A 13,338-nucleotide genomic window follows, 5' to 3' on the forward strand; every position below is an offset into this window, starting at 1 on the left:
CAGCCATCTTTTGTGTGAAAAACTCACTCAGAGATAATAGGAACTGCTGATGCTGGAGTCTGAGATTTTCTGAAGAAGGGTCTAGACCCAAAACGTCAGCTTTCCTGCTCCTCTGATGCTGCTTGGCCTGCTGTGTTCATCCAGCTCCACACCTTGTCATCTTTGTGTGAAAAAGTTGCCCGTCACGTCTTTTTTCAATCTTTCTCCCCTCACCTTAAAATTAAACCATCTAGTTTTGAACTCTACTACCCGAGGGAAGAACCTTTGCTGTTCACCTTATCTATGCCCCTCCTGATTTGATAAGCCTCTATAAAGTCACACCTCAGCCTCCTACACTCCAGTGAAAAAAGTCCCAGTCTCTCTTTATAACTCAAACCCTCCGGTCCCAGTTAAGTCCTCAGATGGTCATTTCAACTGCTTTGGTCTGGGTTGGTTTTAATGCCGAGAATGGGTAGCTCACCTTCCAATGACCCTGGTCTGAAGCAAAAAAACACATTATTGGACAGCCACACCTCATTATTCAGATACAGTGTGTGTGCATGGCATGTAGTTATGAGTGAGGGTAGAAATCCCCCACAAAAGGAGAAGGAAAGAATGTACTTTGATGGAAAGTAAGAAATGTCTCATTGTTACCAATGTGAATCATTTCCAAATATTAACATGAAAAGCTGCACAAGAATGTGAGTAACTTAATATATTCCTAACAAAGCATCCAGTGCTGAATTATTGACACTCAGAGCTGAATTATTCACTAAAATAATGAAACACTCCTTTCTCTAATACAGTTACTCTGTTATTACAAAAGCCGTGCAAATAACTTATTTATGAGCTGGGAGACCGAATCTCATATAATGCAACCTGAGTTTGATAACTCAAATTTGCTGATCCATTTGGATAATGTCTGTTTTGGTTTTCTTCTGTTTGGGTTTCTTAAGATGATAATTTCTGATTTTGCGAAATGTTTTATCACTGTCTGACAAGGATAAATTGACCTCCAGTCTGTTCACCACAATACACTTTCCCTAGCCTTACTGCTTGTTCTGTCTGTTCTGTGCTCTAGCGCATTGATGTATTTGCACTGTGCACAAACAATGTAACTTATTCACGCCACTCCATTAGCAGTCAGGGATGCTGTTAATCGTATATCATCAAGAGTATAGAACGATATAAATGCAGCTTCTCAGGTAGAGTTCTGACTTTATCAATGCTGCTCCAAGAGCTGCTTCTTCCCTGCTGTGGTATACTGCATCCACTGTACCCGGTGCGGCTTTCTCTACATTGGGGAAACCAAGCGGAGGCTTGGGGACCGCTTTGCAGAACACCTCCGCTCAGTTCGCAACAAACAACTGCACCTCCCAGTCGCGAACCATTTCCACTCCCCCTCCCATTCTCTTGATGACATGTCCATCATGGGCCTCCTGCACTGCCACAATGATGCCACCCGAAGGTTGCAGGAACAGCAACTCATATTCCGCCTGGGAACCCTGCAGCCATATGGTATCAATGTGGACTTCACCAGTTTCAAAATCTCCCCTTCCCCCACTGCATCCCTAAACCAGCCCAGTTCATCCCCTCCCCCCACTGCACCACACAACCAGCCCAGCTCTTCCCCCCCACCCACTGCATCCCAAAACCAGTCCAACCTGTCTCTGCCTCCCTAACCGGTTCTTCCTCTCACCCATCCCTTCCTCCCACCCCAAGCCGCACCCCCAGCTACCTACTAACCTCATCCCACCTCCTTGACCTGTCCGTCTTCCCTGGACTGACCTATCCCCTCCCTACCTCCCCACCTACACCCTCTCCACCTATCTTCTTTACTCTCCATCTTCGGTCCGCCTCCCCCTCTCTCCCTATTTATTCCAGTTCCCTCCCCCCATCCCCCTCTCTGATGAAGGGTCTAGGCCCGAAACGTCAGCTTTTGTGCTCCTGAGATGCTGCTTGGCCTGCTGTGTTCATCCAGCCTCACATTTTGTCGTCTTGGAATCTCCAGCATCTGCAGTTCCCATTATCTCTTCCCTGCTGTTATCAGACTGCTGACCGGACCTCCCAAATTTCAAATCCAATGTTGACCTGGCTTTCTGTGCAGCTGTAACTTTGTACTCCTCCCTCTGCTCAAACACCCTATGGTCCATATGTGCTTGTATGGTATGATCTGCTGTATTGCACCCAAAACAAAACTTTTCACTGTTGTTTGGTACGTGTGGTAATAATAAATCAAATCAAAATTGATGTCCAAGCCAAACATGGTTGCGGCCAAAGTGCCGATGGTTCTCTAGGGAATTAACTTACACAAACTCACATGGGGTGGAAGAGTTTAAATGGAGGTTCGTCTGATTTTGGTGTTCATAACCCCAGCAGAAATCATTGAGGAAATACCATAAAATACTTAAATACAGCAGGTTACGCTATTCTGCAGAAATGATGGTACGATGTCAGAGCAAATGGTCAAAGGTTATTTCTAAAGTTTTCTCAAGCTCACTATAGAAAGGCATTCACTGTGGACCAGGCACAATTCTTAAAGAAACAGCCTATCAAAGTGTTATAGAGAAACCTGATTAATATTTAGAGATAATAAGGACTGCAGATACTGAATGCCAGAGTCTATAGATGTGAGGCTGGAAAGGCACAGCAGGTCAGACAGCATCAGGGGAGCAGGGAGGTCAATGTTTTGGGCAGAATGTTTCATCAGGACTGGGAGGTGGGAAGGCAGCCCAGAAATAGATAGAGTGAGGGGCTGGGGCTGGGGAAGGGTAGGAGAGCTGGTGATAGGTGGATGTAGATAGGGTGTAATTGTCATTGGTCTGTGAGAAGGGCGGAGGGGATGGGTGAGTAGGAAGATGGACAGGGCAGGTCTGGTCAGGAGGGGAAGGACTGGACAAGGAATAAGGCTGGAGGTCGAGGGATATTGAAGCTGGTGAAGTCAACATTCAGGCCATTGGGCTGTAAGCTCCCAAGGCAAAATACCAGGTGTTATTCCTCCAGTTTACGTTTGGCCTCAGTCTGACCGTGGAGGAGGCTAATGATGGATATGTAGCCTGGGCACTGGGAGGGGGAGTTAAAACGGATGTCTACTGGAAGGTCAGGTTGGTTGGTGAGTGCAGAGCGCAGATGCTCTGTGAACCGGTCCCCGAGTCTGCGTTTGGTCTCCACGATATACAGGAGACCACAGCAGGAGTAATGGATACAGTGGATGAGGGTGGATGAAGTGCAGGTGAATCTCTGCTGGATTTGGAAGGATTGTTTAGGGACTTGGACAGAGGTGAGAGGGGAGACGTAGCACCTCCTGTAGTTGCAGGGAAAGGTGCTCTCCACCACACCCAGAACCTTTCCCTGGAACCGCAGGAGGTGCTACACCAACCCCTACAGCCACCCTCTCGCCTCCTTCCAGATCTGGCAGAGATTCGCCTGCACATCATCCAACCTCATCCACTGTATCCCTTGCTCCTGATGTGATCTCCTTTATGTTGGGAGACCAGATGCAGACTCAGGGCTGGTTCACACAGCATCCAGTTCTGCATGCACCAACCAACCCGACCTTCCGGCTTCCATCTGTCTTAATTCTCCCTCCCACTGCCCTGCTGACATGTCCATCCTTGGCTTCCTCCACTGTCAGACTGAGGCCAAACATAAACTGGAGGAACAACACCTGATATTTTGCCTTGGGAGCTTACAGCCCAATGGTCTGATTATTGACTTCACCAGCTTCAAAATCCCTCGACCCCCAGCCATATCCATGCCCAACCCTTCCCCTCCTGGTCTGGCCTGACCTGTCCATCTTCCTACTTACCTACTTCCATCTTCCTACTTACTTACCAGCCTTCCCAAGGACAAATCTTAATTACCCCCTGCCTACATCCACCTATCAGCAGCTCTCCTACCCTTCCCCCAATGTCACCCACTCCCTCTATTTATTTCTGGGCTCCCCTCCCCCTCTCCAGTCCTGACGGAGGGTTTCGGCCCAAAATATTGTCTTTAGTGCTCCTTGGACATTGTCAGACCTGATTAATGCTTACTCTATTTTCCTTCTGCTGCCCATTTTTAGCAACAATAATCTTTCAGCCAACATTCTAATGAAATAAACTCCATTCTTTTCACTACCAATGTCTGGTATTGCCTTGAATGAAATCCCTATTGCATGAAATGCAAGTGAAGCCAATCACATCTCAGTCAGGCCCATTATAAGGCACTAAAACAGAAGTTCGTGGAAAAACTCAGCAGGTCTGGCAGCATCTGTGGAGGAGAAAACAGAGTTAATGTTTCGGGTCCGGTAACCCTTCCTCAGAACTTCTGAGGAAGATACAATTGAGTTCTGAAGAAGGGTCACTGGACCCGAAACATTAACTCTTTTTCTCGTCCGCATCTCCATGCGGAATGCAGGTGTACAGGGACTGGACGTCCATGGTGAATATGAGGTGTTGGGGGCCAGGGAATTGGAAGTCCTGGAGGAGGTGGAGGGCGTGGGTGGTGTCACGGACATGGGTGGGGAGTTCCCGGACCAAAGGGGAGAAAATGGAGTCCAGATAGGTGGAGATGAGTTCGGTGGGGCAGGAGCAGGCTGAGACGATGGGTCGACCGGGGCAGGCAGGTTTATGGATTTTGGGAAGGAGATAGAAACGGGCCGTGCGGGGTTGGGGAACAATGAGGTTGGAGGCTGTGGGTGGGAGGTCCCCTGAGGTGATGAGGTCATGAATGGTGTTGGAGATGATGGTTTGGTGCTCGGGTGTGGGGTCATGATCGAGGAGGCGGTAGGAGGTGGTGTCGGAAAGTTGGCGTCTGGCCTCGGCGATGTAGAGGTCAGTACGCCATACTACCACTGCGCTTTGGTCCGGGAACTCCCCACCCATGTCCGTGACACCACCCACGCCCTCCACCTCCTCCAGGACTTCCAATTCCCTGGCCCCCAACACCTCATATTCACCATGGACGTCCAGTCCCTGTACACCTGCATTCCGCATGGAGATGGCCTCAAGGCCCTCCGCTTCTTCCTGTCCCGCAGGCCCGACCAGGCCCCCTCCACCGACACTCTCATCCGCCTAGCGGAACTCGTCCTCACACTCAACAACTTCTCTTTTGACTCCTCCCACTTCCTACAGACTAAGGGGGTGGCCATGGGCACCCGCATGGGCCCCAGCTATGCCTGCCTCTTTGTAGGTTACGTGGAACAGTCCATCTTCCGCACCTACACAGGCCCCAAACCCCACCTCTTCCTCCGGTACATTGATGACTGTATCGGCGCCGCCTCTTGCTCCCCAGAGGAGCTCGAACAGTTCATCCACTTCACCAACACCTTCCACCCCAACCTTCAGTTCACCTGGGCCATCTCCAGCACATCCCTCACCTTCCTGGACCTCTCAGTCTCCATCTCAGGCAACCAGCTTGTAACTGATGTCCATTTCAAGCCCACCGACTCCCACAGCTACCTAGAATACACCTCCTCCCACCCACCCTCCTGCAAAAATTCCATCCCCTATTCCCAATTCCTCCGCCTCCGCCGCATCTGCTCCCACGATAAGACATTCCACTCCCGCACATCCCAGATGTCCAAGTTCTTTAAGGACCGCAACTTTCCCCCCACGGTGATTGAGAACGCCCTTGACCGCGTCTCCCGCATCTCCCGCGACACATCCCTCACACCCCGCCCCCGCCACAACCGCCCCAAGAGGATCCCCCTCGTTCTCACACACCACCCTACCAACCTCCGGATACAACGCATTATCCTCCGACACTTCCGCCATTTACAATCCGACCCCACCACCCAAGACATTTTTCCATCCCCTCCCCTGTCTGCTTTCCGGAGAGACCACTCTCTCCGTGACTCCCTTGTTCGCTCCACACTGCCCTCCAACCCCACCATACCCGGCACCTTCCCCTGCAACCGCAGGAAATGCTACACTTGTCCCCACACCTCCTCCCTCACCCCCATCCCAGGCCCCAAGATGACATTCCACATTAAGCAGAGGTTCACCTGCACATCTGCCAATGTGGTATACTGCATCCACTGTACCCGGTGCGGCTTCCTCTACATTGGGGAAACCAAGCGGAGGCTTGGGGACCGCTTTGCAGAACACCTCCACTCAGTTCGTAACAAACAACTGCACCTCCCAGTCGCAAACCATTTCCACTCCCCCTCCCATTCTCTTGATGACATGTCCATCATGGGCCTCCTGCACTGCCACAATGATGCCACCCGAAGGTTGCAGGAACAGCAACTCATATTCCGCCTGGGAACCCTGCAGCCATATGGTATCAATGTGGACTTCACCAGTTTCAAAATCTCCCCTTCCCCCACTGCATCCCTAAACCAGCCCAGTTCATCCCCTCCCCCCACTGCACCACACAACCAGCCCAGCTCTTCCCCCCCACCCACTGCATCCCAAAACCAGTCCAACCTGTCTCTGCCTCCCTAACCGGTTCTTCCTCTCACCCATCCCTTCCTCCCACCCCAAGCCGCACCCCCAGCTACCTACTAACCTCATCCCACCTCCTTGACCTGTCCGTCTTCCCTGGACTGACCTATCCCCTCCCTACCTCCCCACCTACACCCTCTCCACCTATCTTCTTTACTCTCCATCTTCGGTCCGCCTCCCCCTCTCTCCCTATTTATTCCAGTTCCCTCCCCCCATCCCCCTCTCTGATGAAGGGTCTAGGCCCGAAACGTCAGCTTTTGTGCTCCTGAGATGCTGCTTGGCCTGCTGTGTTCATCCAGCCCCACATTTTATTATCTTGGAATTCTCCAGCATCTGCAGTTCCCATTATCTCTCTTCTGAAGGAGAATTTGGATGGAGATTTGATATTTTAAATGGCCTTTCCTGCACTAGAACAGAAAGCTATTTTCCTTAAGGGTTCTCCTCATTGCCCAGATCACTGTTTTGGTGGAATGTCTATGAGAGCTTTGGAGAAGCAACATGTCATCAGGAAAATCTCTCCAGGAACTCAATGCCTCTGTTCAGTTTTGAAAAGTGTGGGCTGTAAATGGTGAGGTAGGAGTGATTCTGTCTCGAGGGGTCCTCGATGACTTGTAGCAAAGCAAATTAATCAATTTGTATTTTAATAATAATGATAAACTGTGGCTGTACAGGGCATTGGTTAGGCAACTTTTGGAGTATTGCATTCAGTTCTGGTCTCCCTGCTGTGGGAAGGATGTTGTGAAACTAGAAAGGGTTCAGAAAAGATTTACAAGGATGTTGCCAGCGTCGGAGGGTTTGAGCTACAGGGAGAGGCTGAAAAGTCTGGGGCTATTTTCCATGGAGTGTCAGATGCTGAGCAGTGACCTTATAGAAGTTTATAAAATCATAAGGGACATTGCTAGGGTGAATAGCCAAGGTCTTTTTCCCAGGATGGGGGAGTCCAAGACGAGAGGGCATAGGTTTAAATGAGAGGAGAAAGGTTTAAAAGGGACTTGAGGGGCAACGTTTTACACAGAGCGTGGTGTGTTTATGGAATGAGTTTCCAGAGGAAGTGGTGGAGGCTCATACAATTACAGCATTTGAAAAGAATCTGGATGGGTACATGAATAGCAAAGATTTAGAGGGATATGGGCCAAACGCTGGCAAATGGGACTAGATTTATATGAGGTACTGGGTCAGCAGGGATGCTTTGAACCAAAGGGTTTGTTTCTGTGCTGTACAGCTCTATGATTCTATGACTGTCTACTGTTAGGGAGCATTATCATTTAGCAGTTCTGAGGAAGGATCACGCACCCTGAAATGTTAACTCTGTTTTGTCTCCACAGAAGCTGTCATACCTTTGTGCTTATCTAGCAATTCCTATTTTTGCTTTTAACTTTTAGTGGTAAAGTTTAGGGTAAATAAGTGCATTGCATGTTTAAATCTTTGGCATTGTAATAGAGCCATACTGTCATAGAGTCATACAGCATGGAAACAGACTCTTCAGTCCAACTATTCCATGCCAGACATGTTCCCAAACTAAACTAGTCCCATTTGTTTGCTTTTGGGCCTTCAACCATTCCCATTCATGTAATTATCCAAATGTTTTTTAAAACATTCTAACTGTACCTGCATCCACCACTTCCTCTGGAAGTTCATTCCAAACAAGAACCTCTCTCTGTGTAAAAAAGTTTATAAATCTTTCTCCACTCACCTTAAAAAATACCCCGAGTTTTGAACTCCCCCATCTTAGGGAAAAGACCTTGCCTTCCACTTTATCTGTGCCCCACATGATTTAGTCAACCTCTATAAAGGCCACCCTTCAATCTCCTACTCTTCAGAGAAAAACGTTCCTTTTTTTTATAACTCAAACCCTCTATTCCCATCATTATCCGGAAAATCTTTGCTGATTCCTCTCCAGTTTAATAGTATCGTTCCTGTAGCAGGGTGGCCAGAACAAGATAATGGTGTGGACATTTTATGGTCCAAGTTAATATTATTACATTTTGAAATAACGTAGCTTCTTAAGTCAGAAATCTTTTACAGACCTGCACTAGCAAGAGGGATTATATGAATAATCTTATGCTCTGTATCATCAGTGAATATCAACATACCAGTCGATGCTGGTACTAGGCAAAATAATTCAACTTTCTTGAAGGCCATGGGGTTGGGCATCTTCTAATGTGCAAAATTCTGAGAACACGGTTGAACAACAGCTGGTGATCAGACCAAGCTCTTGGTTTATGTGTAGAATATTAACTCACCTATACCACACTAAGCAGGGCTGCCTTGCAACTGTGCATGCTCAGCTCGTTGCAAAGTAATGTTGCAACATTGTCTGTGGTAGCTGGAAAATGAACAACTTCCCCTGTGAAATGGGTTGTCCCGAGCTCGGAGATTATTGTCTTTTTAACCATTCACTACAATTGAATTAAAGAGTGACAGATATAGGAAGAGAAATAGGCCCACCTCGTTTGATCTGTTTCAGCTGCTTCTCGGCCTCATCTCGCTCACGAGCCAGTCGCTTGCACTAAAGATAAAAGAAAAAATAGATAGTGCTTCAGTAACCCGGTCGTGCATTAAACTAATTGAATCAATTGTAAGTGCTTTCCAGTTTTGAATAGCCCTTGCTTTAACCCAGCAGGCCACAGTCTATCTCTGACCATCATTCTGATCAAAGGTCCATTTCCATGCTGCATCTCTCTATAAATCGAGGCAAGATGAGGTGTGTGGGGACTGCTTGAAGTGGAAGCTTACACTGTTGTAATCTTTCAAGCATGAAAAATGACAATTCTGAACCAGTTATCAGGATTCTTATTTGAGGCATGAGTCCTGTGTTAGAACAACTCTCTGTTTGTAAAGTGTTAGTGTGCTGCATGCATCGATTGTATACATGTCCACACTAAATACCATGTGTTTATGGGTATGTCGTTGAGCAGTGAATATGCCTGCTCTGTGCACATGTGACTTCAGTTTTTATGCCTGTGTGCCCTGCCCCTATGGAGCCGAGCATACAGTGTGTGGTATTTCAGCACTAGGAGAGCCTTGGTAGGTGTTGACAAAAACATCTTGTGTGATTTGTGATGCAAAACCATTTCAGATAGGAAGTGATGACTTTAATTGTTCGGCGCCCACATTCTCGAACATTCACATCCTGACTCGGGATACACGAGCTGTTGGTTTAAATCTCAGGTCTGCCTCGGAGATATCCAAACCTGCTAAAGTTAGAGATATACCCAGCCTGATGGTGGCACCCTTACGCCCCCAAGTTAAACCACATTGTTTACACCCAGGCATTTTTCTTACCTGTTTATACAATTGTCTGAAGACAAAAGTAAAAGCAAAGTTTCTCGATAACCCTTGAAGTTTAAACTTTCAGAAATCCATTTTGATCGTTAGTATTTGGTCCTGCCTGACCAACCTAGTATTGCATCACACTGCGTTCCATGACCAAGCTGTAAAACAGGCTCCAACATGCCACATTGGGAAGGACTCCACCATGGGACATATCGTGGAAATAAGTGTAACTCTCTTCCAGCTGGCTGGAACTGCTGGATCAGTTGTACAGCTGTCAGTTCCTTCAGGTGCCCAAACCATCAACGTCCAACAGTGTGCTGGATGTTACTGCAGATAGGCAATTCCATCATTAAAACTGTGCTGGGACTGTAGTGGAGTTGGATTAAGCAGGAAATGTTCACTCTTAATGAGTTCTATTGCTGTTGATTTCCATTCACTTTCTAGAGCCTTTTCTGAAAGCTTAACAAGGTTACGCAGTGAGTAGCCGAGTCACATGAACCAGTAAGTCCTGGGAATAATGTTTCGGTTAAATGAATCTCAGTCAGGGCGCTGTAAGAGTGCGAAAGTGTCAGCCTCAGTGGTGACAAGGTAGAGACAAAAGGTTACGGCTTAATGATCCCATACATTGATTTTAACAATATAATCTGGGCTGAGAGCGCTTGTGCCACAGTGGTAGTGTCCCCCTCTCCGAGTCAGGAGGCCTGGGTTCAAGTCCCACCCACACCAGAAATGTGTCATAACATGTTCTGAACAGCTTGATTAAAAATACCTATAAACTAGGCTGACCTTCTGCTCTGAGATGAGGCATCAAATCAACACTCCATCTGTTATCTCAGTTAGATATTACAAAGTCCCAAGGCATTAACGCAGAACAGGGGAGTTGTTATGTGTTCTGGATAAATAGTTTAACCTACATTGCAAATCAAACTCTCTGGTCATTTATATCAGTGCTGCTTGGGGAACCTTGATGCGTAAATTATTTGAGGCTGCTTCGTACATTACAACAGTGATTCCACTTCAGTAGGATTGAATAGACATTAAGTGTTTCCAGACAACCTGTTGCCATGAAAGCCACTCGGTAAATGCAAGGATTCCCCAGTTTATTATGGTTGAACTTGTTACTCTTGTATTAGGTGCATTAAACAAGGCAGGCTCCTCACTCTGTGATTTTGTCTCTGAAATCTATATTGATGTAGATGAATTGACAGGATCAGCCTTATCTATGTTGCTGCCTCCAGTCAAAAAACCCGACAATCCCCTCTATGGCTTACCATGAGGAATGAACAGTTAGGCAAGAGAAGAGGAAAATTGCTCTTTAACTCCGTAGAATGATGAGACCGTAAGGAACAGGAACAGGTGTAGGCCATTCAGCATCCCCAACCCTGCTCTGCCATCCAATAGGACCATGCCCGATTCAACTTTCCTCACATCCACATTCCTGCCCCTCCCCTGTTACCCTTGATTCCCCGACTGATCAAGAATTTATCTCAACTTTGTATATACTCAAGGACTCCACCCCACGGCTCTTTGGAACTCCGTGTCACAAAGGCTCTCAACCCTCTGAGAGAAGAAATTCCTCCTCATTTCAGTCTTAAATTAGTGCCCCTTCATTCTGAGGCTATCCCCTCTGGTGCTAGACTCTCCCATGAGGGGAAACATCTTCTCAGCATTTACCTTGTCAAGCCCCTTAAGAATCTGATATGTTTCAATGAGATCACCTTTCATTCTTCTCAACTCCAGTGAGTAGAATTCCAACCAGTTGTTCCAAGCCTTTGTTCATAATACAATCCCTCCAAACCATTCATCATCCTCGTGAACCGTCTCTGAACTGCCACCAATGAAATGATCTCTTCCCTTAAACAGTGGGACCAAAACTGTTCACAGTACTCTAGGTGTGGTCTCACTAGCACCTTGTGCAGTTGCAGTAAGATTTCTCCACTCTTATACTCCGATCCCCTTGAAATAAGGGCCCACATTCCATTAGCCTTCCCGACTACTTACTGCACCTGGATGCTAGCTCTCTGTGTTTTGTGCACGAGTACCCACAAGCCCCTTTGTGTTGCAGCTTTCTGTAGTTTTTCTTCATTTAAATAATATTCTGTTCTTTTGCTCTCCCTTCTGAAAAGAGCAACTTCACTTTTCACCTCATTATATCCATTCACCAACTTTTGCTCACTTATTCAACCTTTCAGTATCTCTCTGTAAAACATTTGTACTCTCTCACAACTTTCCCTTTCACCCATTTTTCTACTGTCTGCAAAGTTGGCTACAGTTACATTCAGTTCCTTCCCCACGTCATTAATACATATTGTAAGCAGTTGAAGTCCCAGCACTGATCCCTGTGGAACGTCACTGTTTACAGGTCATTAACGTGAATATGAACCCTTTATCCCCACCCACTGTTTCCTGCCCATTTGGTAATTCTCTATCGGCATCAGTATACTACCTGCAACACCATTGGCTCTTAGCTTTTGAATTAACCCTTTGTGAGAGACCTTGTGCAAGTCCAAATACAGCACGTCTACTGGTTCAACTATTAAACACTCTGGCTAAGACTTCCTAGGAAAACTCTAATAAATTAGTCGGACCCAATTTTCCTTTCATGAAGCTGTGTTGACACTGCTTGATTACGTTATGATTTTCCAAATGTGCTCCTATTACTTCCTTAATTGATTCCAACATTTTCCAACAGTAAATGTTAGACTAATGGGCCTCTAGTTTATTCATCCCTCTCATTTTGAAAAGTGGCGTCACATTAGCAGTTTTCCAATCCTCTGATACTATTCCAGAATGCAATAATTTTTGGAAAATGACAACCAATTATATCCATCGTCTCTGTCACTTAACTATTTTAGGATTCTATAATGCAAACCACCAGGGCCAGGGATTTATCTGCATTTAGCCCCTTTAATTTGCCTAATACTACTTCCTTAATGATGGTGATGGTACTTAATTCCTACTCCCTACTTTTTGGTATTAATGAAATGTTCAAATTATCTTCCAGCATAAAAACTGACACAAAATATCTGTTTAACTCTTCTGCTATTTCCTTGTTTCCCAAAACTGTCTCCCCAGATACATTTGCTAAGTGGCCTTGCCCTGATTATGTTCTTCCCACAGTTTTAAATATTTAAAAACTCTAATTGCTCATTTTTGTTGTCCATAGCAATTTGCCCTTGTAATTTATTTCCTTAGCCTTCATTGTCTTTTCAGTCCTCCTTTGCTGGATTCTGCGGTTTTCTCCCCCCCAATTGAATACCTACAATGTGGAAGCAGGCCATTCAGCCCAACAAATCTACATCAACCCCCTGACAAGCATTCCACCCAAACTCATCCCCTATCCTATCCCCGTAACCCACACACCCCTGGACATTATGGGTAATCTTGCAATGTTAATCCAACTAATTTGCACGTCTTTGGATATGGGAGAAAGCCCAAACAGACATGTGGAGAACATGCAGACTCCACACAGACCATCGCCCGGGGGTGGTATTGAACCTGGGTCCCTGGTGCTATGAGGCAGCTGTGCAAGCCACCGAGCTCAAGGAGGACAGAAACCTGCCGTGGAGCAGAAGGGCAAAAGCTCGCTTGATCTTGATTTTGAGTACGAGTGCAGACCGTGAAAGCGGAGTCTCATGATCCTTCTGACCTTTTG

General features: G+C 46.7%; 1 protein-coding gene across 3 annotated transcripts in view; it reads right to left on the reverse strand.

Moving 5' to 3' along the window:
- The window catches only part of shtn3 (shootin 3), a 126,858-nt gene that overhangs the window by 95,590 nt on the left and 17,930 nt on the right, over positions 1-13,338 (reverse strand). For all 3 annotated transcript variants that reach the window (XM_059650789.1, XM_059650787.1, XM_059650790.1), the window contains exon 2: positions 8,856-8,916. In XM_059650789.1, coding sequence (XP_059506772.1) covers positions 8,856-8,916 — 61 coding nt within the window. The remainder of the gene's footprint in view (positions 1-8,855; positions 8,917-13,338) is intronic.

This window comes from Stegostoma tigrinum, chromosome 13, assembly GCF_030684315.1.
Source record: "Stegostoma tigrinum isolate sSteTig4 chromosome 13, sSteTig4.hap1, whole genome shotgun sequence".
Lineage (NCBI taxonomy): Eukaryota > Metazoa > Chordata > Chondrichthyes > Orectolobiformes > Stegostomatidae > Stegostoma > Stegostoma tigrinum.